The sequence below is a fragment of the Eretmochelys imbricata genome, unplaced genomic scaffold (genome assembly GCF_965152235.1).
Source record: "Eretmochelys imbricata isolate rEreImb1 unplaced genomic scaffold, rEreImb1.hap1 Scaffold_34, whole genome shotgun sequence".
Classification (NCBI taxonomy): Eukaryota; Metazoa; Chordata; order Testudines; family Cheloniidae; genus Eretmochelys; species Eretmochelys imbricata.
The window spans coordinates 539,773-566,662 of record NW_027554346.1 but is presented as its reverse complement, the minus strand read 5'-3'; the positions used below and the strand labels follow the sequence as shown (position 1 = coordinate 566,662).

At 56.0% G+C, this 26,890-nt stretch overlaps 1 protein-coding gene across 1 annotated transcript in view; it reads right to left on the bottom strand.

Moving 5' to 3' along the window:
* The window catches only part of ATP2A1 (ATPase sarcoplasmic/endoplasmic reticulum Ca2+ transporting 1), a 39,588-nt gene extending 23,886 nt beyond the window's left edge, over positions 1-15,702 (bottom strand). The window contains exons 1-7 of the mRNA XM_077806870.1: positions 15,585-15,702; positions 13,683-13,700; positions 13,079-13,161; positions 7,974-8,078; positions 7,469-7,607; positions 6,142-6,222; positions 5,519-5,604 (exon numbers count right to left, since the gene is read on the bottom strand). Of these exons, the coding sequence (XP_077662996.1) occupies positions 5,519-5,604; positions 6,142-6,222; positions 7,469-7,607; positions 7,974-8,078; positions 13,079-13,161; positions 13,683-13,700; positions 15,585-15,702 (630 nt within the window). The remainder of the gene's footprint in view (positions 1-5,518; positions 5,605-6,141; positions 6,223-7,468; positions 7,608-7,973; positions 8,079-13,078; positions 13,162-13,682; positions 13,701-15,584) is intronic.
* Between the last annotated feature and the right edge of the window lie 11,188 nt (positions 15,703-26,890).

Sequence of the window (26,890 nt, the reverse complement as noted above, 5' to 3'; positions counted from 1 at the left end):
TTGCATGAACACTGTGGGTGCCTCAGTTTTCCTGTGTGCTGCATGTGGAAAAAGGGTTTGGGTGAGGGTGTTTGTTGTTGCAGAGGACCAGGTACGACCTCGCCTAGCAGCCTGGATCCCAGACAATGGCCTGGAGATTGGGTACCCTAGCAACTGGTGGCTGTGAACCCTCCCCACCCTCCAGCTTGGAAGTCAGCCGGTTCAAGCCACTGGGAGGACAATGGGCTGAGGAGACAGGACCCCGGTGACCTGACCAGCCAGTTCCAGCCAAAGGGGAACAAAGGATGGAAGAGAGGGGGTCCCAGGCAGTACCAGCAAGAGATTTTAGCAGGTATTGGGTATCGGAAAGACTTGGGGCTAGCCCCGACCCTCCAGAGATGAGGGTGGAGCTGCGCTCTGCTCCTTAAAGGAGCAGAACATGGCTAGGGAGGGCATTCATTCTTTATATGGCTTTAACAGCACAATGAATATGCTAACAAACTTAAATAAAGGCTTTGTTTAAGTTTGTTAGCATATGTATTGTGCTGTTAAATTGGCCAGGAGACCTCAAGAGGGGAGGAGTGGGAGAGAGGGGAACGGAAGGTGTTTAAACAGTGTTTTTGATTCTGTTTCTCTCCATTGGTCTGAATTATCCGTGACATTCATACTGCATCACATCAAGTCCAAATCATTAGAGGAATGCTTGCACTGACAAAAGGTTTCAGAGTAACAGCCGTGTTAGTCTGTATTCGCAAAAAGAAAAGGAGTACTTGTGGCACCTTAGAGACTAACCAATTTATTTGAGCATAAGCTTTCGTGAGCTACAGCTCACTTCATCAGCTGTAGCTCACGAAAGCTTATGCTCAAATAAATTGGTTAGTCTCTAAGGTGCCACAAGTACTCCTTTTCTTTTTACTGACAAAAGGATGTTTGGATTCTGATGTCAGCCCAATTCTGCAGCCTGACAGGAATCAGGTGTTGTCCCCAGTGTACCTAGAATTCTTTACAGCCAAACTAGTCTAACATGCATTTTGCTAACTGGAACTGGAGCAGCAAAACAAATTTAAAAAAATGCCTTATTTTCCATCTTTGTGGGTGAGAGAACTATAAGTGAAGAGTATAATGCTGGACACTGATGACCTTAAACCAGCTGCCTCAGGAATCTGCCAAGAACTTTGCTGAAAATATGTCCCTCCTCTTAGCAACGGAGCTAAGACTATCACACATCTGCCCACCTTTAGTCGAAGGAAGCTCCTTCTGATCTCACAGCTCAGGCATTGTCATTTTCATCCAGAACAATTTACAAACTTGGAATCTAATCCTGTAAACCCTTAATCATTTGATCAATCCCATTGAAGTGAATGGGCCTATTTGCATGTCTGGACCACTTTTGTGGTAAGAGATTCAGGAGTCTGTTTTGTTCCTATAAAGGAAGTTGAATCTCCCATTGAAATTCAATGTTTGGGTACAATACCATAATGCAGTTTAGGATACAGTTTTACTTAAAATTTGTTTTTTAATAAGTCATACATATGCTGAAATGGCTCCTCACCTAACTCCCATATTCCATATAAACAGACTAAAATACTACATATTTTGGGGGAAAGTCAGTAGTTAAGCATGTTGATATTTGTATATACAAACAGCCATTTTATCACTGTACTGGAAAATATAGCTGAACTTAATTTTCTATGGAATTTGAAGAAAGTTTAACAGCCCCAATTGTTTTCTGTGTTAATCAGCATGAACCTGAAAAAAATACATGCCTTCTAAGAGAAAAGAATCAGTCCACACTTAGTGAAAAAAAAAAATCCTTCTAACTGGTGTTCAGAAGAGTGCTACAAGACACATACATAACCTCATGAGCAGAGGGCGGAGAGGATACCCTCCTGTGATGTTGCACTCCATATGATTTTAAGAAAATATGCTAATGAGTGTGAATATAATGTAACTGGAATATGCTTCATGCAAAAGGTCTCATGTAAGGTATCATGCATCTGATGAAGTGGGTTTTAGCCCACAAAAGCTTATGCTCAAATAAATTTGTTAGTCTCTAAGGTGCCATAAGGACTCCTCGTTGTTTTTGCTGATACAGACTAACACGGCTACCCCTCTGAAACCCATTACAAAGCTTATAACCTACTGAGTGTGGTCATCCTACTTGTATAAATGTATCACTCTTGTATCTGAAACTAGAAATATTAAATACAACTCTGAGTTCCTATTGTAATTATGCAAAGTGTGGGCCATTAATGGTTTGGAATCTTGATAGCTCCCATCAACTAGGACAATTGGTTGTAAATGGCTCTGTTTACTTGCAAGCCTTCCTGTGAGTCAGGCCAGGAAGAATGAAGGCTTGAGGTCTCACAGGACATGTGACCATGTCACCTAGTACTGGAATCCATCTTAAACCTAGTGCTTTTCCATTTAGAAAGAGGGGTGAGGACCCAGAGAGACAAAAGATTCCCGCCTTGTGCCAAAGCTATATAACGGTTGGAACAGAACAAAGGAGGTTCCAGTCATGAGAAATCCCCTAGTTACCACCTGAGCTGGAACAAGGACTGTACCAGGGGAAAGGATTGAGCCCAGACTAGGAAGGTCTGCGAAAGAAGCTTATTGGAATATCTCTGAGGGTGAGGTTTTTATCTGTAATCAGTTTCTTAATGTATTGGGCTTATACTTACATGTTTTGTTTTTTTCCTTGGTAACTTACTTTGTTCTGTCTGTTATTACTTGGAACCACTTAAATCCTACTTGTTATTCTTAATAAAATCACTTTTGCTTATTAATTAACCCAGAGTAAGCAATTAATACCGGGGGAGCAAACAGCTGTGCATCTCTCTCTATCAGTGATATAGAGGGCGGACAATTTATGCGTATACGCTTTATACAGAGTAAAACAGATTTATTTGGGGTTTGGATTCCATTGGGAGCTGGGTGTCTGGGTGTTAGAGACAGGAGCACTTGCTAAGCCATTTTCAGTTAAGTCTGCAGCTTTGGGGGCGTGGGTCAGACCGTGGGTCTGTGTTGCAGCAGGCTGGCATGTCTGGCTCAACAAAGCAGGGTTCTGGAGGCCCAAACTGGCAGAGAAAACGGGCTCAGAGGTAGTCTCAGCACATCAGATGACAGTCGCAAGGGGGATTCTGTGACCCAACTTGTCACACCTCCCACATTATGACCAGCAAAATAATAATAATAATAATAATAATAATAAAATTTCAAAGAGGCAGAGGTTCACAGATTTGAAAACCTAAAAACCTGTGTTATTCTTTAAACTACCTCAGCACATACCAGGTTTATGAACATTAAAAAGTTAACTGCAAAGGAACTTTGAAGCCCATTAACCTGAATGGGGGCCAGCCAGTCTGCCCTCATGGAGTAAAGGTGCAGTCATACCTGAACAGCTCAAAATTAACCTTGCCCCTTTAGGCTAAATGGATTCGTGTCACTGGCTCCATCTCTGTTGTTACATAACAGATAAAACTCCAGTGGGGCCTGGTGCTGGCACAGAGGGTCTCAGGTACGTGGTGTGATTTTTTCAGAATCTCTTTTGGGACTAGTCATGTAGGTGAAATAACTGGTACTTATGATTATGCTATTTCTATGCCTGTGTATTCATCTTGGTAGCTGAAGTTATGAATATTAGCTCTGTTTACTACATGTTTGCTCCTGTGGTAATGCCCACAAGATATTTAGCCAGCACATGAAGGGACAAGTCAAGCTGAATTGGCCATTAAGGAATACTTAGCTCACACTGGACCGTGGAAAATGCCTGTCTACACTTAATGGACATTTTGTGAATGTTCTAACTAGAATATGGGTGGGGGTGATGGACATGTAAGTTGCCCATGTGACTCCAAACACCATCTTTCACAGTGAGAATAGATTTCCCTTTACTTGGCACTTGGCAAAAGCTAAAAGGCCCTGGTCTGGAAACATATCTATTTTGCCTTTCCTGCTCTGTCCTCTTTCCTGCTCCAGCCTCTGGGCTATGAACATATACTAATGGGAGCATTCTAACCAAGGGACTGAGGACTTTAAGGTAATCTGGAGCCTTGATATTCCTTGATCCTTTGCAGATGGACTTATGAGCTGGAAATAGTACAGAGACTGTTCTAACCTCATTGATTGCTGATTTCTCCCTTGCAATGGACAAAGATCAGATGTTTGCTGACTTTCTCACGAGTCAGCAGCCTTTGACAGCTGTGGTATAAGCAACGTAGCCCTTGCTTGAGTGGTTTTGTTCTTTCCTCTCCAAATGTCAAAGCCTGCTCCCATTGAACTCAATAGCAAAACTCCTTTTGATTTCAATGGGAACGGGATTTGGCCCCAGAGATCAGATAATGTAATTTTGATCAATTGCTTATCTGTCCAGAGACAGTTCTTATGAATGTTCTGCCAGGCTGATTTTGATTTCCCCTCCTATATGTCATGCTGAGGAAAATAATAAAACAATTTGGGCTGTAGTCCCATCAAGATGTACATGGCACACACAGTTCTGTGCCTCTTTTCCATCAAACTCAGATGGTGCAGCATCTTTGCTTTCCTAGTGCCTGGCAGAGAGCAATACTTAGATAAAGGCAAGCTGGCAGAAGCTTAATTTGAACATAAGGGAGACACTGATAGCATGTTAAGGGAAAGTGGGGTGATTATCCCTCTTATCCGTCCTTCATTTAAGAATTTTTCAATTTGGGGTGCTGCTGGATCCTCAATGACACCTGGAAGTACAGGTGGCACCAGGGGCCCAAAGCATAAAATTTTAGACATGTAAGGGGGGGTGTCAGAGGAGACGGGCAGAGCATGGGGGCCCTGGGCTGGGGGCAGGGCAGAGAGGAGTCACATGGAGGGTCACCTGGGGAGGTCACATGCCCTCTTTTGTGTCCCTCCCATGAGTGTAGTACGGGCAAGAAATGATTTCTACTTGCACCACTAGTCCCAGGTGATCTGTTTGCCCAGGACCGAACACAAAGGACAAGGAGGGGCCAAGGGGAGAGGTGATATAGGAGGCTCGGCTGGAAGGAGCGGGCTGCTGGACTCGGAGGAGAGAGAACAGCCGGAGCCCACCTGGATGGGGACAGACCCAGCTGGATGGTGCTGAGACTGGCCAGGCCTGAGGGCCCTGAGAACTGCCTGTGCTGGGTTCAGATGCTCAATAAACCTCCTGTGTTACGCTGGCTGAGTCACTGCAGGCTGGAGATCGGGGGGCATTACTCCCTCTGGGGGTGGAGGCCCCGGGGGGCCAGAGCGAGAGGACTCCCTGAGGGGGCTCACGGCAGAGACGGGCGTGCTGAAGGCTCAGAGAGGTGCAGTTCCAGGAGGCACCGGAGCCCAGGGCTTAACGCCCGAGAGAGAGTGGACCCCCAAGAAGGGCTGTCACATTGAAGGGGGTTCCTCCCAGGGGCCGTACGGAGCTGAGAGAGAGCACAGGGCCTGGGAGTCCATGACGGGGGTGACCTGGGGGACAGCTCTCTGGCTGGGGGGAAGAGGGGCAGCCCTCAGCATGGGGGAAGCGATATTCAAGCCCTCATGCAACACTCACTGAGAAGAGCATGTTCTTCTTGTCCTGGTTGACAGCACGAGGGTCTGGGACAGGTTCCGTGTGCTTGATTACCGAGACAGACTCACCTGGCAGGAGGAGCAGAGAGGGCTGAGCACACGGGATGAGGGCACCAGGAGTCCTGCCAGACAGACACCTGACATCCCCACTACATGGACAGATAGGCACCCACAGATGCAAACAGGCCCAGACACACACACACACAGGGAGCGGAACAGGAGCTTAGAGACGCCCTCCTCCACCCCAGCGAGACCCACTCACCCACCGACAGACACATGGACAGTCAGAGAGGCAAAGTCACCCAGAGAGACACCCCCACACACACAGTGACACCCACACAAACACCTCCCAGACACCTCCCCAACGTACACCCCCCCCAGACACTCACAGACCTGCTGCACTGGCTACTGTTATCCCCCAGGGCTACAGACTCACAATCACAAGCTTGAATTTCTCATGCCTGCCCCGCAGTTCTGTCCCCCCCAGACCAGATTTGCCGTCCTTAGGCCCCCAACCCAGTCCTTCCCCACCAGCCCAGCCCCCACCCCAGTTCTTTTCCCCGCAGCCCAGCTCCCAGACTGGTTTGCCCCCCACCAGACCCTAACCTGTCAGGATGGACTGGTCCACACGCAGGGTGGTGGATTTGATGGAGATGATCCGGATGTCAGCTGGCACCTTGTCACCCACTGCAGGGAGAGGCACAAGACACGCTGTGATGGATGGACACGGGGGAAGGAGTGTCCCCACTACCAGAGTCTGGAGGGCAGACCCTGCACCCCACCCCCTCTTAGCAGGGCTGCAGGGGACGCTCAGGGCAAAAGGGTGAGGGGGCTGTGTGACTTTGGACCAGCTCATCCCTGGGGTACAAGGCACTGAATTCCCCAGGGCCGGGGTTGAGAGTGTTGGAGCAGCAGCTGGGGGGACACGGCCCCTGGGTGTCAGCAACACACAACACCAGGAGACCACACCGAGGGAGGGAGCCAGACAGCCAGGGGTGTGGAAGAGGTTATACAGGGAGAGGAAATGCTGGATCTTTTCTCCCTGTCCACCCCTAGCCGGGGCACCAGCCCCGCTATTCCAGCCGGGGATCAGGCCCCCCAGCAGTGTAACCCTAGCTGCCCCTCTCCGCTGGGACCCTTCCTGTAAGCTCAGTAAGTGTCTCCCTCCTCCCCCTCCTTAGTGCCCTCTATGTCCTGCTGGCCATGTCCTCGTAACCCTGGCTCATCACATTCCTGCTGCCCCGGACGCTTGGCACTGCCCATAGAAGGAGCGCCCAGCGCCTCAGCCCCCCCTCTTTGCCCAGGGGGCTCTCAAGGAGATGGCGAGGTCAGGGCTCCCGGCTGGCTGGCTGGCACGGCTGGGGGGCACTGGGAAGGGGGATATAAGGCCACCCCCCAGCCTGCAGGGAGGGATGGAGACGGGGCCAGGGCAGGGGACACAGGGTCTCTCCCCCCAGGTGGGGGGGGGGGCAGGGGGAGGGGGCAGTTGGCTGAAGCCCAGGCCCGGGAACACCTGTCACTGAACAAGTGCAGCGCAAAGGGGATTCCACGGAGCTCCGCTTTCAGACGGGGCCAGGGACTGTCTGTTCCCAAACACCCGCCTCTGAGCCCGGGGAGAATGAGGCTGCGTCTGCCCCACAAGCCAGGGTCAGGGCAGGCTGGGGCCAGGCAGTAAACAAGGCCGAGAGAGGCTGGGAGGCCCTGCTCAGCCAGCCCCCACAGCCCCGACACCCTCGCAGAGGGGACGGGTGAGGAGCATTGGCAACCCTCCAAGGGCATTGTGGGTAATCATGGCAACAGCATGGTTGGGACGTCATCCCAACCCTTCAACCCTCAGTACACAGGGTGTGTTTAACCATTGCCCGGGGATGCCCCGTGCCATTTGCTCCATGGTGCCTTCAGCACCTTGATGTGCTCACTGCCACACACTCACCAGCCACCTCGGTGATGTCACCGGGGACCATGTCCCGGGCCTTGATTCTCTGCACAGACTTCCTGTCTGCGCGGTACACCTTGCCCATCTCGGGTTCATACTCCTTCAGGGCCTCAATGGCGTTTTCAGCGTTCCTCTCCTGCCAGGGCAGCACAAAAAGTCACGCCCACCTGCCCACAGCCCCCCGGGGGCTGGGTGAACTGGGTGAACCCCCTCAACCGGCAATGAGATGTGGGTTGGGTTGCTGTTGGCTGTTTACACAGCAATCCGTCACTTGGTGTTGAGGTGCGGCCACCTCTGGGGTGGTGCACGTGGCTGTTTACACAGGGGCCCATCGCCCGGTGCCAAGATGGAACCCCATTCTGGGATGAGACATTGATGTCAGTGACCACTTCTAAGTCTCCTGCGCTATCTCCCGGGTCACTTCAGCAGTCTCCCATCCAGATACTGATCTGGCCTGACCCTGCTTAGCACATAGAGGGGGTGGTCGCTGGCCCCTGGTTACCTGCCAGACTCCTACGATGGCATTGGCGATGAGGATCAGGAGAATGACAAATGGCTCCACGAATGCAGTGATTGTCTCCTCACCTTCCTCAAACCAGGCCAGTACCTATGAGGGGCAGAGCCACAACCAGGTCACGTCTGTGTGACCTACAGAGCTCCCCATGCACAGCACAAGTCACCCTTCCCATCCCATGGCTGGAGAGCTACAGCCCTCCCTTCCCCTCCTCCACAGAGCTACACAAACCCAGAGTGCTACACCCTTCCCACCCATATGGCCAGGGAGTTACAGCTCTCCGTTCCCCTCCTTCACACAGCTACACCCTCCCACACACACCCATGCACGCTTAAATACTACACCCCTTCCCCCACAGCCATAGCCCCAGACCTTCACCATGACCCTCCCCACACAGAGTTCTACGCCCCTCCCACCCACATGACCAGAGAGCTACACTCCTTACTCCCCCTCCACCTCCACAGAGCTGCACCCTTCTCACCCACATGGCCAGAGAGATACAACCCCCTCCCCACTATACTCTCCCACACGCACACACAGAACTACACACTTACACAGAGCTACACCCTCCCCCCATAGAGGGCTACACCCACTTAGACACACAGCCAGAGCACTACACCCTTCACGCCACATAGCAAAAGTGCTACACCTCTCCACAACTCTACATCCTCCCCCGGACACACATACAGTTCTACACCCTCACTCTCTCTCCCTCACACACACACACATAGTGCTACACCTCTCTCCTTCCCCCACCTAGCTACACACTTGCACACCTCCCATAGATGCCCAGAGCACTTCAGCTTCTTAAACACACAGCCAGAGCACTACACCCCCCTCCATACCCCCAGAACTACATGTGTCTCTCTCTCACATACATCCCACACAGGCCTCCCCACACATACACTGCAAATATTACACCCCAGCCCATCACTCGGAGCATTACAGTCCTTCCCATTCGCACACACAGCGCACAACAGCCTACCTCACACTCCCGCAGGTAGCTACCTAGCTCCCGACACTCATTACTCTCTTGGCTATTTCTATCACAATGGAGTCTTGTCCCAGGTGCTGCACAGACCTCTACTGAGATCAGGAGTCCCCGTAAGCCAAGTGCTGCACAGACCCTGCCCAGGATCCAGGGGTGTATGGGGATGTATGGGTAGATAGATAGATAGATAGATAGATAGATAGATAGATAGCAGTAGGGAGATACTACCGACCACCTGACCTGGATGGTGATAGTGACTGTGAAATGCTCAGGGAGGTTAGAGAGGCTATAAAAATAAAAAACTCAATAATAATGGGGGATTTCAACTATCCCCATACTGACTGGGTACATATCACCTCAGGAAGGGATGTAGAGATAAATCTTCTTGACACCTTAAATGACTGATTCTTAGAGCAGCTAGTCCTGGAACTCACAAGAGGAGAGGCAATTCTTGATTTAGTCCTAAATTGAGCACAGGATCTGGTCCAAGAGGTGAATAGAGCTGGTAATAATGACCATAATATAATGAAATTTAACATCCCTGTGGCAGGGAAAACACCACAGCAGTCCAACACTGTAGCATTTAATTTCAGAAAGGAGGACAACACAAAAATGAGGAAGTTAGTTAAACAGAAATTAAAAGGTACAGTGCAAAAAGTGAAACCCCTGCAAGCTTCATGGAAACTTTTTAAAGACACCATAATAGAGGCTCAACTTAAATGTATACCCCAAATTAAAAAACATAGTAAGAGAACCAAAAAAGAGCCACCGTGGCTAAACAACAAAGTAAAAGAAGCAGTGAGAGGTAAAAAGGCATCCTTTAAAAAGTGGAAGTTAAATCCTAGTGAGGAAAATAGAAAGAAGCATGAACTCTGGCAAATGAAGTGTAAAAATACAAGTAGGAAGGCCAAAAAAGAATTTGAAGAACAGCTGGCCAAAGACTCAAAAAGTAATAGCAAAAATGTTTTTAAGTACATCAGAAGCAGGAAGCCTGCTAAACAACCAGTGGGGTCACTGGATGATCGAGATGCTAAAGGAGCATTCAAGGACGATAAGGCCATTGCAGAGAAACTAAATGAATTCTTTGCATCAGTCTTCACTGTTGAGGTTGTGAGGGAGATTCCCAAACTGAGCCATTCTTTTTGGGTGACAGATCTGAGGAAATGTCCAAGATTGCAGTGTCTTTAGAGGAGGTTTTGGAACAAATTGATAAACTAAACAGTAATAAGTCTCCAGGACCTGATGGTATTCACCCAAGAGTTGTGAAGGAACTCAAATGTGAAATTGCAGAACTACTAACTGTGGTTTGTAACCTATGATTTAAATCAGCTTCTGTAACAAATGACTGGAGCATAGCTAATGTGATGCCAATTTTTTAAAAGGGCTCCAGAGGAGACTCCAGCAATCACAGGCCAGTATGTCTGACTTCAGTAGTGGGCAAACTGGTTGAAACTATAGTAAAGAACAAAATTGTCAGACACATAGATGAACATATGTTGGGGAAGAGTCAACACGGTTTTTGTTAAGAGAAATCATGCCTCACCAATCTACTAGAATTCTTTGAGGAGGTCAACAAGCATGTGGACAAGAGGGATCCAGTGGATAAAATGAATTTAGATTTTCAGAAAGCCTTTGACAAGGTCCCTCACCAGAGGCTCTTAAGCAAAGTAAACTGTCGTGGGATAAGAAGGAAGGTCCTCTCATGTATCTATAACTGGTTAAAAGAGAGGAAACAAAGGGTAGGAATAAATGGTCAGTTCTCAGAATGGAGAGAGGTAAATAGTGGTGTCCCCCAGGGGTCTGTACTGGGCCCAGTCCTATTCAACATATTGATAAATGATCTGGAAAATAGGGGGTAAACAATGAGGTGGAAAAAATTGCAGATGATACAAAACTACTCAAGATAGTTAAATCCCAGGCAGAATGTGAAGAATTACAAAAGGATCTCACAAAACTGGGTAACTGGGCAACAAAAGGGAGGTGAAATTCAGTGTTGATAAATGCAAAGTAATGCACATTGGAAAACATAAACCCAACTATACATATAAAATGATGGGTCTAAATTAGCTGTCACCACTCAGGAAGGAGATTTTGGAGCCATTGTGGAGAGTTCTCTGAAAACATCCCCTCAATGCGCAGCAGCCATCACAAAAGCGAACAGAATGTTTGGAATCATTAAGAAAGGGAGAGATAATAAGACAGAAAATATCATGTTGCCTGTATATAAATCCATGGTACGCCCACTTCTTGAATACTGCCTGCAGATGTGGTCACCCCATCTCAAAAAAGATAAGGATCACTTGATGAAGTGAGCTGTAGCTCACGAAAGCTTATGCTCAAATAAATTGGTTAGTCTCTAAGGTGCCACAAGTACTGCTTTTCTTTTTGATGATTACCTGTTCAGTGAAAACAGCATGGGAGAGGTTTGCTGCTTGTCATCAGTAAGGCATTGTGAGAGACAATCCAGCTTACTGAGTTAAGAGGACACAGCGGTCCCACAGTGCCACGTTGCACCCCAGGGATCTCGTCATATACTCCATCTATCTATCTATCTATCTATCTATCTATCTATCTATCTATCTATCTATCTATCTATCCCCATCCACCCAATCTAATCTAATCTAATCTATCTCCATACACACTCATCAATCTATTTTATCGCAAAATAGCTTCCATGTCTGGCCCATCCCCTCTACCTGGTCACAATCAGCTTGGTTAGCTGCAGGTTTACTGCCCCAGGGCTCCTGAGGTGCTGGGGTGTCACCTCCGGCTGCTCTGACTCAGGGAATAACTGGATTTCACACACACCCCCTGCACAGACACACCGCACCCCTACCAAGCGAAGCACTGCTGCACAGACACACCCTCAGGCATGCACACGTGCAGCACAATGCACACCTCCTCAGACACAGGGGCCAGCTCTCTAACGCCCCCCTGCAGCAATACAGCCACATGTGTGTGCACACACTCACACAGACCCCCCCCAAGTGTCTGCCACTTTCGCACAGACATCAGCCCCCTCTCCCCCCCACCTGCCAAACACACACAGTTACACACAGGGATGGGGCAGCCTTGCCCAGGCTGGACCCAACTGTGCCCACTCAGGTTTCATCCAAGGCCCAGTGAGATTGAGATCAGTTTACAGGCCTCTTGCACTCACGCAAGCGGACGGGGGGCCCAGCTGTCGCCACCCTCCCCCCCCAGTACATATCAAGATCAAGGGGACATGAGAGGAGGGCTAATGGAGCCACATGGGGGGAGAATCACTTGGGGGAGGGGCTCCTCCCCCCACCACTGCCTATCCAGGCAGGGTCTCCCATTCTTTAACACCTGCCAGACGAAGCCCTGGGCCTCCCTCCTTCCACTCCTGAGCCCTGGCTCCCTCTTTCCACCCGCAGCCCTGGCCCAGCTGCCGACACTTGAGATGCTGCCTCTCCGGAGCCGATACTGAAACCTTCAAGACTGAATTCCGGGCGGGCCTGGGCCAGGCCTCCGCACAGAAAGGTCATGGTGAAGGACAATGCAAGATGACTCCCAAAGCCTGCTCCCCTCCTGGCCTGAGGAGCCCCGGGCCCCCAGCACCTCTGCCACAGAGACACAGCATGGGGCCTGGATGGAGTGGGGTGGGACCGTACCCCTGGCCCTTCCCCAGGGACACCTGTCCCCCAGCATCTCCCAGTAGTTTGCACACAGGAGTGATCCAGACTTCACCCTGCCCTGCTCAAAAGGGGGAAACTGAGGCACAGAGAGCCTGTGGCAGGGTCAGGAATAGAATCCAGAAATCCTGACTCCCAGTCCCCCCTGCTCTAACCACTAGACCCCGCTCCCATCCCAGAGCCAGGGATAGAACCTAGGAGTCCTGACTTCCAGTCTCTACCCCAATGGGTGTCCCAGGACATACCAGCCTCTCACACTAAAATTTACTACTCAGTTCCCATGTTATACATAGAGAGTTCCCTTCCCACCATAGCTTCTTCCCCAGCCCTCTGGGAACCCCAGTCAATCATGGAGCTGCAGCACTCTGGGACCCCCCAGGCCCCATCACTCATGAAGGAGATGCAGCCCCTCCCACACCCTGGGACCCCAGCCCCCCGTCACTCACGAAGGAGATGCAGGCCGCCAGCAGCAGGATTCGCACCAGCAGGTCCTCAAACTGCTCCACCACCAGCTCCCAGATGGACTTGCCTGGGGAGTGGGGCAGGGTCAGGGAGCAGCAGGGATCCCCCCACCCCCCAGCAGGGATCCCACCCCTATTTTCCTTGGGTGTGGGGACATAGCGGGTCAGAGGCAGGGACACCAAGTCACTAGGGTGCCAGACCTCCAGGACTGCCCTGGAGTCACCAGGAATTAAAGATTGTGTCAGGTGATGAAAGCTCCAGGAATCCATGCAACCAAAACGGGCAGCCCTGCAAGTCCCAGGGGCTGGAGCCAGAATGGGGATCAGAGCTGGGGAGTAGGTTGTGGGGCAGGGGAGGGCCTTGGGGGCACTGGGTTGAGGGTGCTGCCCACAGGGGTAAAGTTATAGGGCAATGGAGGGCACTGGGCTATTGGAGGGGGCCGTGGGCCCTGGTGGCCCTGAGTTAATGGGTGGGGACCCAGGGTTTCCGTTAGAGAGAGGCTGGGGCTGGCTTGAGGATGTGGCCGGCAGTGGCTGCCATGGGCTCTGGCACTTTGTGGTTTTGGGGCCACCAGTGGCTGGGACTCACCTTCCTCTGCTGGGAGCTCTGCCCAAGGAGACACCGCCGCAGGAGCGAAGGAAGAGAGGAGAAGAGGCTAGTTAGCACCGTGAGCGGGGAACCCCCGGGGCAGAGTACATGCTGCAAGCTGGGGAGATAGGAACGAGCCCCAGATGAGGGGACATGCCACACAAACAGGGGCCGATGGGTTCATTGGCCTGGGGCACAACAACCCAGCCCAGCGTTGCACAGGGCATGGGGCCTCGAACCCTGGCGCCTTTGCCAGGCTAAGGGGAGAGAGTGTGTGTGTGCATGACCCACTGAGACACACACAGGGCTGACAGGAGGAGGAAGGGGGGGCAGGACCCCCAAAAATTAATGGGGTGAAATGGGAGAGGGGTGGGCCCAGCTGAAATGAGGTACCGGGGCCCTACATTTCCCTAGCTGGGGCTGCACAGACACGCAGAGAATGGGGTGCGCACATCCCCACTGGTGTAAACACACCCTCAGACATGTAAACATGCCCTCACACACGTGAACACACCTGCACATACATGTAACACACACCCACACACTTGTGAACACGCCTTCACACATACAGAAACACGCCCGTACACACCTAGATGCAGCCAAACATATTCGTTCACACACAAGTACTCACTCACACGCCCTCCTACGGTGACCCAAGCTGGGCTGGGATTTTCCGAGCTCGCTGGCCTGCTGCTCTGGGACCTGCACCAAGCCCAGTGGGGCTGGAGGGTGGCAGGAAGCTGGAGGGGCACCGTGGTGCGGTTGGGATCATGCCCATCCCCAATTGCAGTCTGAGCCACCCATCAATTCCACACATGCTGGCCCAGCACAGGACTTTCCTGCCCCGCGGGCATTAGGGGCTCCCCTTAACCCTGTGCCAGGACAGGAAGCGTAGCGTGAAGGATGCCCTCCACCCCATGCAGCATCTCTGGTGTCCGATCCATTCCAGAGGGAATTACAGGCGGGTTATTCTTAGCCAAGGAGCAGCTGCCTTGTCCCCAGGACGGCTGGGCCTTGCCTGTGTCTGCATCTTTGGCTTCTCTGTGATAGGCTCCAACCCTGACTCCGATATGTGGCTCCCCGGGCTCCGATACGCGGCTCCCCAGGGCTCCGATACGCAGCTCCCGGGGCTCCGATATGCGGCTCCCCGGGCTCTGATACACGGCTCCGACCCTGACTCCGATACGCGGCTCCCCAGGCTCCGATACGCGGCTCCCCTGGCTCCGATACGTGGCTCCCCGGGCTCCGATACACAGCTCCGACCCTGACTCCGATACGCGGCTCCCCAGGCTCCGATACGCGGCTCCCCTGGCTCCGATATGCGGCTCCCCTGGCTCCGATACACAGCTCCCTGGGCTCCAATACGTGGCTCCCTGGGCTCTGATACACGGCTCCCGGGGCTCCGATACAAGGCTCCCCTGGCTCCGACACGTGGCTCCCTGGGCTCTGATACGCGACTCCTGGGGCTCTGATATGCGGCTCTCCTGGCTCCGATACACGGCTCCCGGGGCTCTGATACGCAGCTCCAGGAGCCCTGCTGATTCTTGCCCTGACACCTGGCTCCCCTACGCCCCTCCCAGGGCCCAGTGGCTGATGCCAGCCTCACTCAGTGTCTCTTGCTCCAACCCTGCCTCTCTGTGTCCAGCCAACCCCATGCATCCTTAGCCACCTGTTCCATTCTCTCCATCTCTGTCTGCCTGCTTCTTTCTCGCTCCCCAGCCCCAGACATTTCTCTCTCCCCCCCACCCCATACACAAGCAAACTCTCTGTTCCTCATTCTCCATCCTTCTTCCTTTCTCAGTCTCTTTCTCGCTCCGCCTCTCTCCTCTTCTTCTCTCTCCCCATCCCGGTGGCCGGTCCAGCCGGGTGTGTGAGGATGCGGGGCGAGCTGCCAGCACTTACCGTTGGGACCATATTTGTCCAGGTTCTTCTTCACCTGTTCAGGTGTCAGGCCAGAGTTCTCACTCACACCAAAGTAGGCCAGACACTCCTCCACGGTCTTTGCGTGGGAGTTCTCCATGGCTGCCCCACCAGTGCTGTAAGCCCCGTCCCCCCCCGGGCTTGGCCTGTCTCTGCCCCTCACAAGCCCCGGCCGATCAGTTGGTCTCCGAGCGTCTCCCACCTCGCGTCCCTTGCCGCTCAGCAGACCATGGCCCTCCTCGGCGCCCAGTATCCGACAGGGGAGCCCACCCAACCTGTCCCGGTATAGACACCCTCAGTGGGGACTGGGGCTGTCCCTGGTCCTTATGAGGGAGCCCACGGGGCAGACTCCCGGGCCCCGTCCCTGGGCTCCCATTGGGCAGCTGCCCTGACATCACAGCCGGCACCAGCACACATATGGCATTCTGCGCAGGGAGGTATTTTTGCTGACTTGAGGCAGCGGGAGGGAGGCCGAGAGGTGACTTAGGAGAGTGGCTGAGGCGGCCGCACACCGAGATGTCACTCAACGTCTGCCAGCTCCTTGGAAGAAACCTCCCCCGCCAATCCTGCTCCTTGGCTCCTTGCGGGTTATTTCTGTCCCTTGGCCATAATGGACACATGCGGCTCAGGGCTTGTCTCACTCACGTTTCCTCGTCCTCACCCCCTTCCCTCTGTCCATGCCTCTGTTCCTCTGCTTACCCCCCAGCCAGCTGAGCTCTCGCGCGGCCGTCCACAGCTGCACCCGCTGGCCAGATCCTATGTGCCCCCCTCCAGTTACCCAGCCAGCTGTGCCACGAACACTCGTCAGCAACCCATCTAGATCGACCCACCCGCTGTCTGCCTAGATCCCCGCAGGCCGCTCCAGCTACCCAGCCAGCTGTGCCGTGAACTCTAACCAGCAACCCATCTAGATCGACCCACCCGAAGGAAGGGCCGGCAGCCCCAGGGCTGAGGGGGGTGGAGGGCTGTGAGCTGGTGGGATCCCCTCCGTGGGGGAAGGGCTGGCAGCCCCAGGGCTGGGGGATGGGGCTGTTAGTCGGGGGGGGGGGGGATCCCCTCCATGGAGGAAGGGCCAGCAGCCCCAGGCCTGCGGGGGAGCTGTGAACCAGGGGGATGCCCTCTGTGGGGAAGGGCCAGCAGCCAGCTCCAAATTGAAACTCAGAGAAAACATTAAGAACATTACCACTTCATCATATCTCTCCCCACTTCGAGACTGACTGAGCAGGGTCACTTTAGCCAGTGACCTGGGGAAGTTCGAACCCACCAACGTACCCATGGATGCCCCAGCATCTCTCCCATTCCTTGGTGGGAGTTACACCAGGCCCTTCCAGTTTTACGCCCTCCCTTAGGTCAGGTGTGCTCGATGGCACTCGCAGGCTGCATTTGGGAAGGTTTATGTGGCCCATGTCCTTTTGCCACCCCAAAACCCCCGGGGGTCAAACTGGGATCAGGTCTTCTCCCAGTGCTCCAGTCTGGAGGGCTGTGATTCAGGCTCTCTTGGTTAAGAGCCCCCATCTTGACCTTGGCCACCCTCTGACCAGGTGTCTCTGTCACCTGCTGCTCGGCATCAGCCCCTTTCATTGGATGCAGCCACGGGGGAGAGGGGTCAGGATACACAGTAAAGCGCCGCCCAATAGATACGGCTGCAGCTTTTTAAGGGCCTGCCCCATGGCCAGGCATTCCTTCTCGATGGCCGCATAATTCTGCTCCCGGGGCAGCAGCTTCCTGCTCAGGTACCCGATGTGGGGTCTCTCCCCCTTAGCATCAGCTTGCATCAGCACTGAGTCTAGCCTGGCATCCGAGGCATCGGTGAACACTGTAAAGGGCTTGGCAAAATCTGGTTTACCAGATTTACAAGGCCCTGGATTAGAGTCTCCCTCAGTGCACAGAGAGCCCTCTGGCATTGCTTGGTCCAGACCACCTCATCTGGCTTCCCCTTCTTACACAGCTCAGGGATGGGGCAGCTGGGGAGCTCAAGTGGGGTACAAACCTCCGGTAGTACCCTGTCATCCCGATAAAAGTCTGGACCTGTTTCTTGGTCTGGGGAACAGGCCAATCTCTGATCACCTCCACCTTGGCCAGCTCTGGGCTTGGGCAGCTGCTCCTCACCTTGTGGCCCAGGTATGACACCTCTGCCATCCCCACCTTACACTTTCCAGCTTTTACCGTCAGTCCTGCCTCCTTGAGGCAGCCCAGCACCCTCCTCACCTGGGACACATGGTCCTCCCAGGTCTGGCTAAAGACACAGGTGTCATCAATGGACTCCAGGGCCAAGTTCTCCATCCCCCTCAGTTCTACTTCCCCTTGGGGAGCCCATTCTCGGTGCAGGAATCCCTTCTCCCATAGGAATCTTTCCCTGCAGACTTCCCCAAGGGAATTTGCAGTGCTGTGGCCAGCAAGTTCCCTCAGCTTCTCCAAGGAGGGATCCTTCTGCGGCTCGGTCTGGAATTCAGCTGCTGGGGGACGGAGTGGGACCTGTTCCCTCTCACTGGCTGGGCGTGGGGTCACAGCCACGCTGAGCCCTGGCCCTGGTAGCTCCTTCCCTACCGTGGGATCACTTCCCAGTAGCACCTCTGGACAAGGCAAAGCTGGTTGGCAGCCGACCTGCCCTGCCTGTGGGTCCCACAACTCAGCTGGGGTCTCAGCTCCCCCCATGCTCCGCGCTGCCCTTGCTGTCCCAGTGGGGCTAGGCAGTGAGCTCTCTGCTCTCCTTACAGCAACAGAGCCAGCGTGAGCCCCCTCTCCAGTGTGCAAGGGGTCGGGGAGCATCTCTCCATCCCTCCCAGCCCCAGGGTTCTGGTTACAGGCAGGCAGGTAGTCTGAGCCTAGCTGCTCCTCCCCCCTGCCAGCCAGGTCATCTGCATTTTCACTGTCCATTTCCATCTTAGCCATTTGTTTCCCTGGATTCAAATTCAAACCCTCAGCCATTACAGGAACAGGGCCTGGATCCTGTCCCAAAGAGACACAGTCACCCCACAACAGGATCTCACAGCTGATATGCTGGAGAACCCCAACTACCAGCCAGCCCAACCCCTCCTGTGTCTGCACAGGGATCTGGGCCATAGGCAGGGCGAGGGGCTTCATCCCGAGGACCCTCACCCAGCTCACACAGCCCTTCAGCATCTAGTGGGGTTGCACCATCCCACCCATCAGGCTGACGGAGTCTATGGCCTTGGGACCCAGCAAGGGAGCTAGACACCAGGGCTTTTCCGCAGGATCCCCCTGGTTCAAATCGCCAGACTGCTCAAAGGCAGTGAGGTGGGCATCCACATCCCCCCCCCCCTCCTTAAGCAGGGGCAGCAATTTAGTCTCGAGGTTCCCTGTGGAACTGGCGCCCCGGGGTCTATCCCCACTCACCCCTGGGGGATCCCCTATGCCTCTCCGCTCCACCACCGCCAGTTCATGCTGCTGCTGCTGCTCTTGTTCAGGCTCTTGCTGTCTCTCACGGTCCACTCTCTCCTTCGGACTCAGCTCCAATCCCGGCCGTCTCCGATCCCCTGATGGGGAACCCAATCATGGAGACCCCAGTCTGGTCAGGTACAGGAGTCTTGGGGATGCCTGGCTACCTCTCCAGCTGCTCCCAGATCCTCTTGTATCCCCATCTGGGTCAGGAATCTGCTCCTTAGAGGGTCATCATCCTCCAGCTGCATGATTAACTGTGCTTTGGTGAACTTTCCAATGCTCAACCCTCTCTTTTTGCACAGGGTTACAATGTCCTTCTTAAGGAGACGGAGATAGGCCATCACCTCGCTGTTCCCAAGTTGTAGTGGACTCACAGGCCTGTGTGCTCTCAGCTCCCAACGGTTTCCAGGAGGAACCCCTAGTGTGCCAGCCCTTCTCCAGGTCACCACCTCTCTCCCAAGGTCAAGCCACAGACTCCTCCGCCCCTTAGACTGCTCACCACAGTCCCCAGGGGGACCCCATTACTGCAACAGTCCCTCTCACTGGTCACATACTCCCAGGGGTTAAGCGTAGCTTCTTCGCCCCCTGAAACTGTCCCTCTCTGAGCCTTCAGCACGCCTGGTCCTCGTTAATCCCCATTCATTTTACTGCTCCCCAGTCACTTACTGCAAGAAGCGCCATTCATGGGGTGCAGTACATCCCACTGCTTCCACCAGCTGTCACGGAGTCACCAGGCGATGCTCTGGAACTGCTCCCCACAGAGCTGGGCACGACTCTGGGGGAGCCTCCTCTCTGGGAGCAGATTGTCGCCAGGGCAAGAAGCTCACACGGCTTCCACCTTCCTGGGTCTGACCTCGGAGCATTCAGCATCCCCTGCCCCACTATGCGCTTCCCACAGTGAGTCCCCACAGGCAGGGCTCCTGGGGAAGCCAGAGGGCCCTGCCCCGCAACTCCACAGTCAGATGTGACTCTCAGCCAGCCAGTAAAACAGAAGGTTTATTAGATGACAGGAACACGGTCTAACACAGAGCTTGTAGGTGCAGAGAACAGGATCCCTCAGCTGGGGTCCATCTTGGAGCCAGGGAGGCCAGACCCCGGGTCCGGGCCTCCCTCGCTTTCCCCAGCCAGCTCCAAACTGAAACTCTCCAGCCCCTTCTCTGGCCTGTGTCTCTCTCCCGGGCCAGGAGACCACCTGATCTCTTTGTTCTCCAGCACCTTCAGTTGGCACCTTTGCAGAGGAGGGGCCCAGGCCATCAGTTGCCAGGAAACAGGGTGTCAGCCATTCTCTGTGCAGACACCATCACACTGGCCCTCTAGGGCTCTACAACAATCACACCCCCGATCCCACCACCTGCATCCTTAAGAAAGGCATGGGGGAAACTGAGGCACCCACCCAGTATTCAGAGAAAACATTAAGAACATTCCCACTTCGTCACATCGGGGGCATGGCTGCTCGGGGAGATGGGGTCAGAACCAGGGCACGGCAAATGGCCTGGGGTCAGGGATGCTGTTGTGGGGCAGAGAGGGCATTAGGAAATGAGGTGGTGAGGTGATGGGGGAGGTGGGCTGGGGGACAGGGTAGTGGGGCTGGGGCAGGGGGAGCAAAGCTATGGGGCTGGAGGCTCAGTGGGGCTGGTGGCTGGGATAGGGGCAGGGCAATGGGGTTGGGGGCTGGGCTGGGGGCAGGGTAATGGGGCTGGAGACTCAGTGGGGCTGGGGGCTGTACTGGGTAATGGGGCTGAGGGCTGGAGGCTCAGTGGGGCTGGGGGCAGGGCTGGGGGCAGGGCAATGGGCCTGGGGGCTAGAGGCGCAGTGGAGCAGGGCAGTGGGGCTGACAGCTGGGATGGCTCCGGGGTAGTGGGGCTGGGTTGGGGGCAGGGTAATGGGGCTGGGGGCTGGAGGCTCAGTGGGACTGGGGGCAGGGCAGTGGGGCTGAGGGCTGGCATGGCACTGGGGTAGTGGGGCTGGGATGGGGGCAGGGTAATGGGGTGAGGGCTGGGGGTTCAGTGGGGCTCCAGTGGGTTGGGGGCAGGTAGTGGGGCTGGAGGCTCAGTGATATAGGGGATGGGATGGGGGCAGGGCAATGAGCCTGGGGCCTGGAGGCTAAGTCGGGCTTGGGGCTGGGTTGGATGAAGGACAATGTGGCTGGGGGCTGAGCTGGGGGCCGGTAGTGGGGCTGGAGTCTCAGTGAGGCTGAGAGCTGGGATGGCGCCGGGGTAGTGGGGCTGGGATGGGGGCAGGGTAAAGGGGCTGAGGGCTGGAGGCTCAGTGGGGCTGGTGGCTGGGATGGGGGCAGGGTAACAGGGCTGGGGGCTGGAGGCTCAGTCGGGCTTGGGGCTGGGTTGGATGAAGGACAATGTGGCTGGGGGCAGGGCTGGGGGCAGGTAGTGGGGCTGGGGTCTCAGTGGGGCTGAGAGCTGGGATGGTGCTGGGGTAGTGGGGCTGGGATGGGGGCAGGGTAAAGGGGCTGGGGGCTGGAGGCTCAGTGGGGCTGGCGGCTGGGATGGGGGCAGGGTAAAGGGGCTGGGGCCGGAGGCTCAGTGGGGCTGGCGGCTGGGATGGGGGCAGGGTAACAGGGCTGGGGGCTGGAGGCTCAGTGGGGCCGGGCAGTGGCTGAGGGCTGGAGGCAGTGACGGATTAGCCACTGGGCCAATGGGGAAATGGGCCGCTTGGGGGGCCCCGGAAAAATTGGCGCCCCCGCGCCCCGACCCCATTTCCCCGCTCAGAGCGCTGGGCCGGAGGGCGGGCCCCACCAAAGGGTAAAACCCGCCTCTGGCTGGGCTGTGGCGCAGCCAGCAGCAGTAACGGGATCGGTCCTGAGCCGGCTCAGCCCCACTGGGCCACAGCAGCGTACACAGGGCTCGGGCCGGGCGGCTCCGGGAATTGTGTGTGGGGCAGTGGGGACCTGGCAGTGGGGAACTAGGGCACGGGCTGGCGGGGAGGGGCACAGGATGGGGGATCCTGGCCTGTGGGGAGGGGCACAGGCTGGGGATGGATTCTGGCCGGGGGCGGGGAAGAGCAAGGGCTGAGGGGGTCCTGGCCTAAAGTCTTGAGCTGGACTGGTGGGATCCCTGTGTCTGGGCCCTGGTTGTTAATGGGGCATTTATCAGAACCTGGGGGGGGCGGGGAGATGCGGCATGTTCCATGGGGCCCCATTGCACCCATACTCCTCTCCAGCAGCAGCCTGGGGGCTGGGCAGCCAGTGAGTCAGGGCCCTGCTCCCCACCCCATGGATCCCTGCTGAACCAGTCCTCATTGCCCCCAGCCCTCCACGTCCCTGTCCCCAAGGGAACTGCAATCCCAGTCTGCCCCACCCCTGTGGCCCCCTGACTGGCTGCTCCCTGTCCTGTCCTGAGGTGACTGGCCCCAGCTGGGATATTCGAAGGGGAGGGTGGTGATGGAAGCTGATTTATTGGGTGTTGGCAGGAAAGTTAATTTATGGCTTCTGCTTTTTGAGGATTGGGGTGGCTTGTCCCCACCACAGATCCATGTACTCAGTGACCGGGGGGACAGAGTTGCTGAGGATCTCGTCTCAGCACCTGCCCCCTCCAGAGCAAGGGATAGAACCAAGGAGTCCTGCCTCAAAGCCCCCCTCCTGCCGCACCAACTACTAGACCCCCACTCCCCTCCCAGAGCTGGGGATAGAACGAACCCAGGAGTCCTGGCTCCCAGAGGAGTTGGGGAACATTAATCTTCCAACCTAGTGAGGCATTTCCATCTCTGACCCCATTTTCAAAGCCTCTGAGTCTTCCCAGAGACAGTGCAGCAGCACAGAGCCCTGCCCCCCACAATCCCCTGCCCCCCACGCAGCCCTGTCCAGCTCTGGCCACGCGCCTTGCTGTGAATGGGGGTGCAGATTCTGGTCTCAGTCACACCAGTTGAATCCAGAGTCAAGTCTGAGTCTGCTGATTGCACTGGGGCAACTGGGGAGCTGCTCTGAGGGACCAATGCAGCAACGCTGCCAGAGTCTGCAGAGAGCCTGAGCCTTCAGACTTGCTCCCCCTCCCCCCGAGGCCGGTAAGAGACGTGTAATTCGAGCAGCAGCTGCTGCCTGTCCCGGCTCCAGTTACCCTCACAACCTTTGCTGTTTGGCCATGTCAGCGCCCACAGGGGAACAGGCTGGGGGCAGGGATGGGGGAAGAATCGTGCTGGGGGTGGTCAGAGTGGGGCCTGTGACCCTCAGCTCTGCAGGGTTGGGGGGGCTCCCCACAGCTGGCTCCCCACAGCTGTTTCTCTTTCTCTCTCTCTCTCTCACACACACACACACACACACAGATGGCATCAAACTCCAGGCCCTCTTGGTGCCGGGGGTCTCTGAAGCAGACGGGTTGCCCCCACCCCGGCTGCTGCAGCTGGGACCACAGCCCCGTGGGCCAGGTGCTGAAGACAATGACAGACAGCTGGATGTGGGGGGTGGGGAGGAGGAAGGTAAGCACTGAGTAAAAGGAAACTGAGACCCAGAGCTGTGAAGGGGCTGATCACACCGAGACCTGGGGCACAGCAGGGAATAGAACCAAGGCTCCTTTCCCCCAGTCCCCCACTCCCCTCCCAGATCTGGTGGAAAAACCCAGGAGTCCTGGATTCTGAGATGCACCCATGTCTGACTTTGAACCAGGGTGACTGGTTTAAAGGAGCCAGTCTCCCCCTTCCCTGAAATGGGGACGGTTCTCATACTCTCACCCCTTATGCTGGGGGCCTCACCTGACCTGGTCTGCTCCCTGCCCACACCCCCCCGGGGTGGGGGTGGGGGTGGTGATCTGAGGCTGCTCCAGGTCTCAAGGACAGGGAATCCCAGCAAGGGGGGAGGGGAGAGTCGTGAAGGACAAGAGGGGATTCCCTGACATGGGGGAGAGGGAATGGCACTAGGAGGAGCAGGCTCCATGGGACACAATGAGGGTCCATCCTGCATGTGACTGTGCTGGAGGGAGGGGTGGGGCCAGGGCACTTTGAGGTTGGGGATGGAGGAGCTGGGTGCACTGGGGTGGGTGCATAGGGGGAACTGGGTGAATAGGGGGGCTGGGTGAATCAGGGAGCTGGGTGAATTGGGCGCTGGGTGTATGGGGCAGCTGAGTTTGTTGAGAGCTGGGTGCATGGGGAAGCTGGGTGTGTTGGGGGCTGGGTGGATTGGGGAGCAGGATGCGTGGGGGGCTGGGTGCGTTGGGGAGATGTATTGAGGTGGGGGAGCTGGTTGTGTTGCGGGGGACCTGGGTCCATTGGGGCAGTGTAATGAGGTGGGGGGCTGGGTACCTTGGGGGCTCAGTGGATCGGGGAGACTGGGGGCATTGGGGGATGGGTGGATGGGGGAGCTGGGTGGGTGCATTGTGGGAGCTGGGTGTGTTGGGGCAGTGTATTGAGCTGGTGGGGAGCTGGGTGCATTGTGGGATGGGTGGTTTGGAGGGAGATGGGTGCATTGGGGGCTGGGTGGATCAGGGGAGCTGGGGGCATTGGGGGATGGGGGAGCTGGGTGGATGGGGGAACTGTATGCATTGGGGGCCTGGTGCATGGGGAGTTGGGTACATTCGGGGCTGGGTGGACTGAGGAGCTCTTGGTGTTTGGGGATGGATGCGTGCAGGGAGCTGTTTGCGTTGCAGTGGTGTATTGAGATGTGGGGCTGGGTACATAGGGGAGCTGGGTGTGTTGGGGGCTGGGTGTATGGGGAAGTTGGGTGCATTCGGGGCTGGGTGGATCGGGGGAGCTCTGTGTATTGTGGGATGGCTGGGTGCAGGGAGCTGGGTGTGTTGGGTCGATGTATTGAGTGGGGGGCTGGGTGCATGGGGGCTGGGTGTATAGGAGGAGCTCTGTGTGTTGGGGGCTGGAGGCATGGGGGAGCTGGGTGCGTGGGGGGCTGTGTGGATCAGGGGAGCTGGGTGCGTTGGGGGCTGGGGAGATTGGAGGGGGCTGGGTGTATGGGGGTTTGGGTGAATCGGAGGGAGCTGGGGGCATTGGGGGCCTACTGAGGTGGCCGGGGGAGCTGGGAGCTCTAATCCCCCATCCTCGCTGTGTCTGAGGAGAGGCCGTGTATGGTGCAGAGGAGGCTGCATTGTGTGCTACCCCCACCATGTCAGTGTCAGTGGTGAGTTCACACCCATGGAAGGGGCCGGTAGTGCCTTGGGGGAGCATGTCGGTGACACTAGTGCAAGCGCTGTCCCCTGGCACACGGGTGTGTGCAGGGGCTGCTCAGGGACCTTGCCCCCCTCATCTGTCTTGAAGGAGCTGTGGGGCTGGGCCATGCTCTGTTACCCTATAAGGGACCCGCTGGGCTCCGTGCGCTGAAAATAAACAGCCCGGCCGGGGGAGGGGGAGCAGCTGCTGCCCCCGGATTAGGGATCCTAGCGCAGAGATTTCCACCACCCCAGCCCTGGCCGCAGCTGCCAGCGCCACACCGGGGAGCAGACCCCAGGCACTGAACCCCCCAGCACCAACCCCCTGTCTCACACCATGGCACTGCCCCCCATGGTACTACTGCTCCATGGCTCCACCCCCACCCCCCACACTCCTGGGGAATGGGCCCAGGGCACCACCCATGCCCCCCTCCCATGCAGCTCTGTCTCCTCCCTGGGGCCCAGCCCTGCCTACCGGCTGGGACACCGCCCCATGTGGGCCTGCATCCGCTAAGGAGCCAGTTACAGCCCCGTGTCCTGCCTACGGGACGCTGAGCCCCTGCAACCTGCACATGGGACCCTAAACCCACCCCATAGAGTGGGCACTGACCGCTTGTGATCCCCACGGCCGGTACAAGAGGCACTAACTGTGATGATTCTTGGGGTACCAGGACTCTGAGACCCCCTTGGTACCCCTGCCCAGCAGCCACGCAGCTCCTGGCCCCACCAGCCTGACAGCTGCTCCTGCTCTCTCTGGGCTACAGCAGCCCTGAGCTCGCCTTGCAGGGTAATGGTAGGTGCCCCCTAGTTCCCGCGTCGCTTTGCATTGCTCCCCTGTGCCATGCAGCCTCCCACTGGCTGCTCGTAGCCATCCCAGAGCCTCTGCCCCACAGGAGCCATGGGCCCCAGCGTTCCCGCAAACCAGGTGCTCTTGGAACAAACCATATGCAAGTTTATGGGAATGATGAGAAGTGATGGGAACACCTGGTTACAACCCAGAGCAAAGCTCCACCTATCTCTGTAGCACCCCGGTCTAGCTAACAGCAGGGTTCCCTGCCACGCCCAAGGCCCAGGAGCCAGATGTTCATGGAAGCCCCCTCCAGGGGTTCCCTCAATGTCTGTGCACCGAGGGCCTCTGCTACCCTGAGACTCGATTGTCTTTGCTCCCCACCAGAGCGCTCTCCGGAGGGCTGGGCCACCTCCCACTGGCTGTGCTCAGCGGCACTGGTCTTTGCTGGTTTTCCAGCAACTGGGCTGGGCTGTGGCCAGGGCAAACTAGAATCCGGCATTACCTGGCTAATGAGGGTCGGGGGTCAGTGACCGCTTCACCGCTGGGACACCCCTGCCCCCGGTGGCTGAGTCGCACCCCAAGCCCCGCACGCACACTGGTTGTTGGCTCTGTGGGGCACATGGCGCACAAGGATTGTGACTCTTGACAAGTCAGGCGCCTCCTACAGATGCCTCTCATGTTCTTCCTTCTGGCAAAACGGCCAGTATGGCGTGTTTGGAGCAGTGAGTTTGTCAGGTCTGCGGTGAGAGCTGGTTGCAAAGACCAGCAGACCCTTTGGCAAGAAGCCTCTGGGGCACACTAACCCCGCCCCATGTCCCACACGTGGGGTGCTAGCCTCAACCCAGGGCACATCCGTGGGCCAGGGGTGCTGTGTTCCAGACCCAGTGAGGGGCCCAGGGCCCTGTGAGCTGAGCCCCTTCGTGCTCCAGCTCAGGCCCCTGGAGGAGATGAAGTCCCCTCTGTGGTGGGGGGTGGCCGTCTCTGACTCTCCTCCC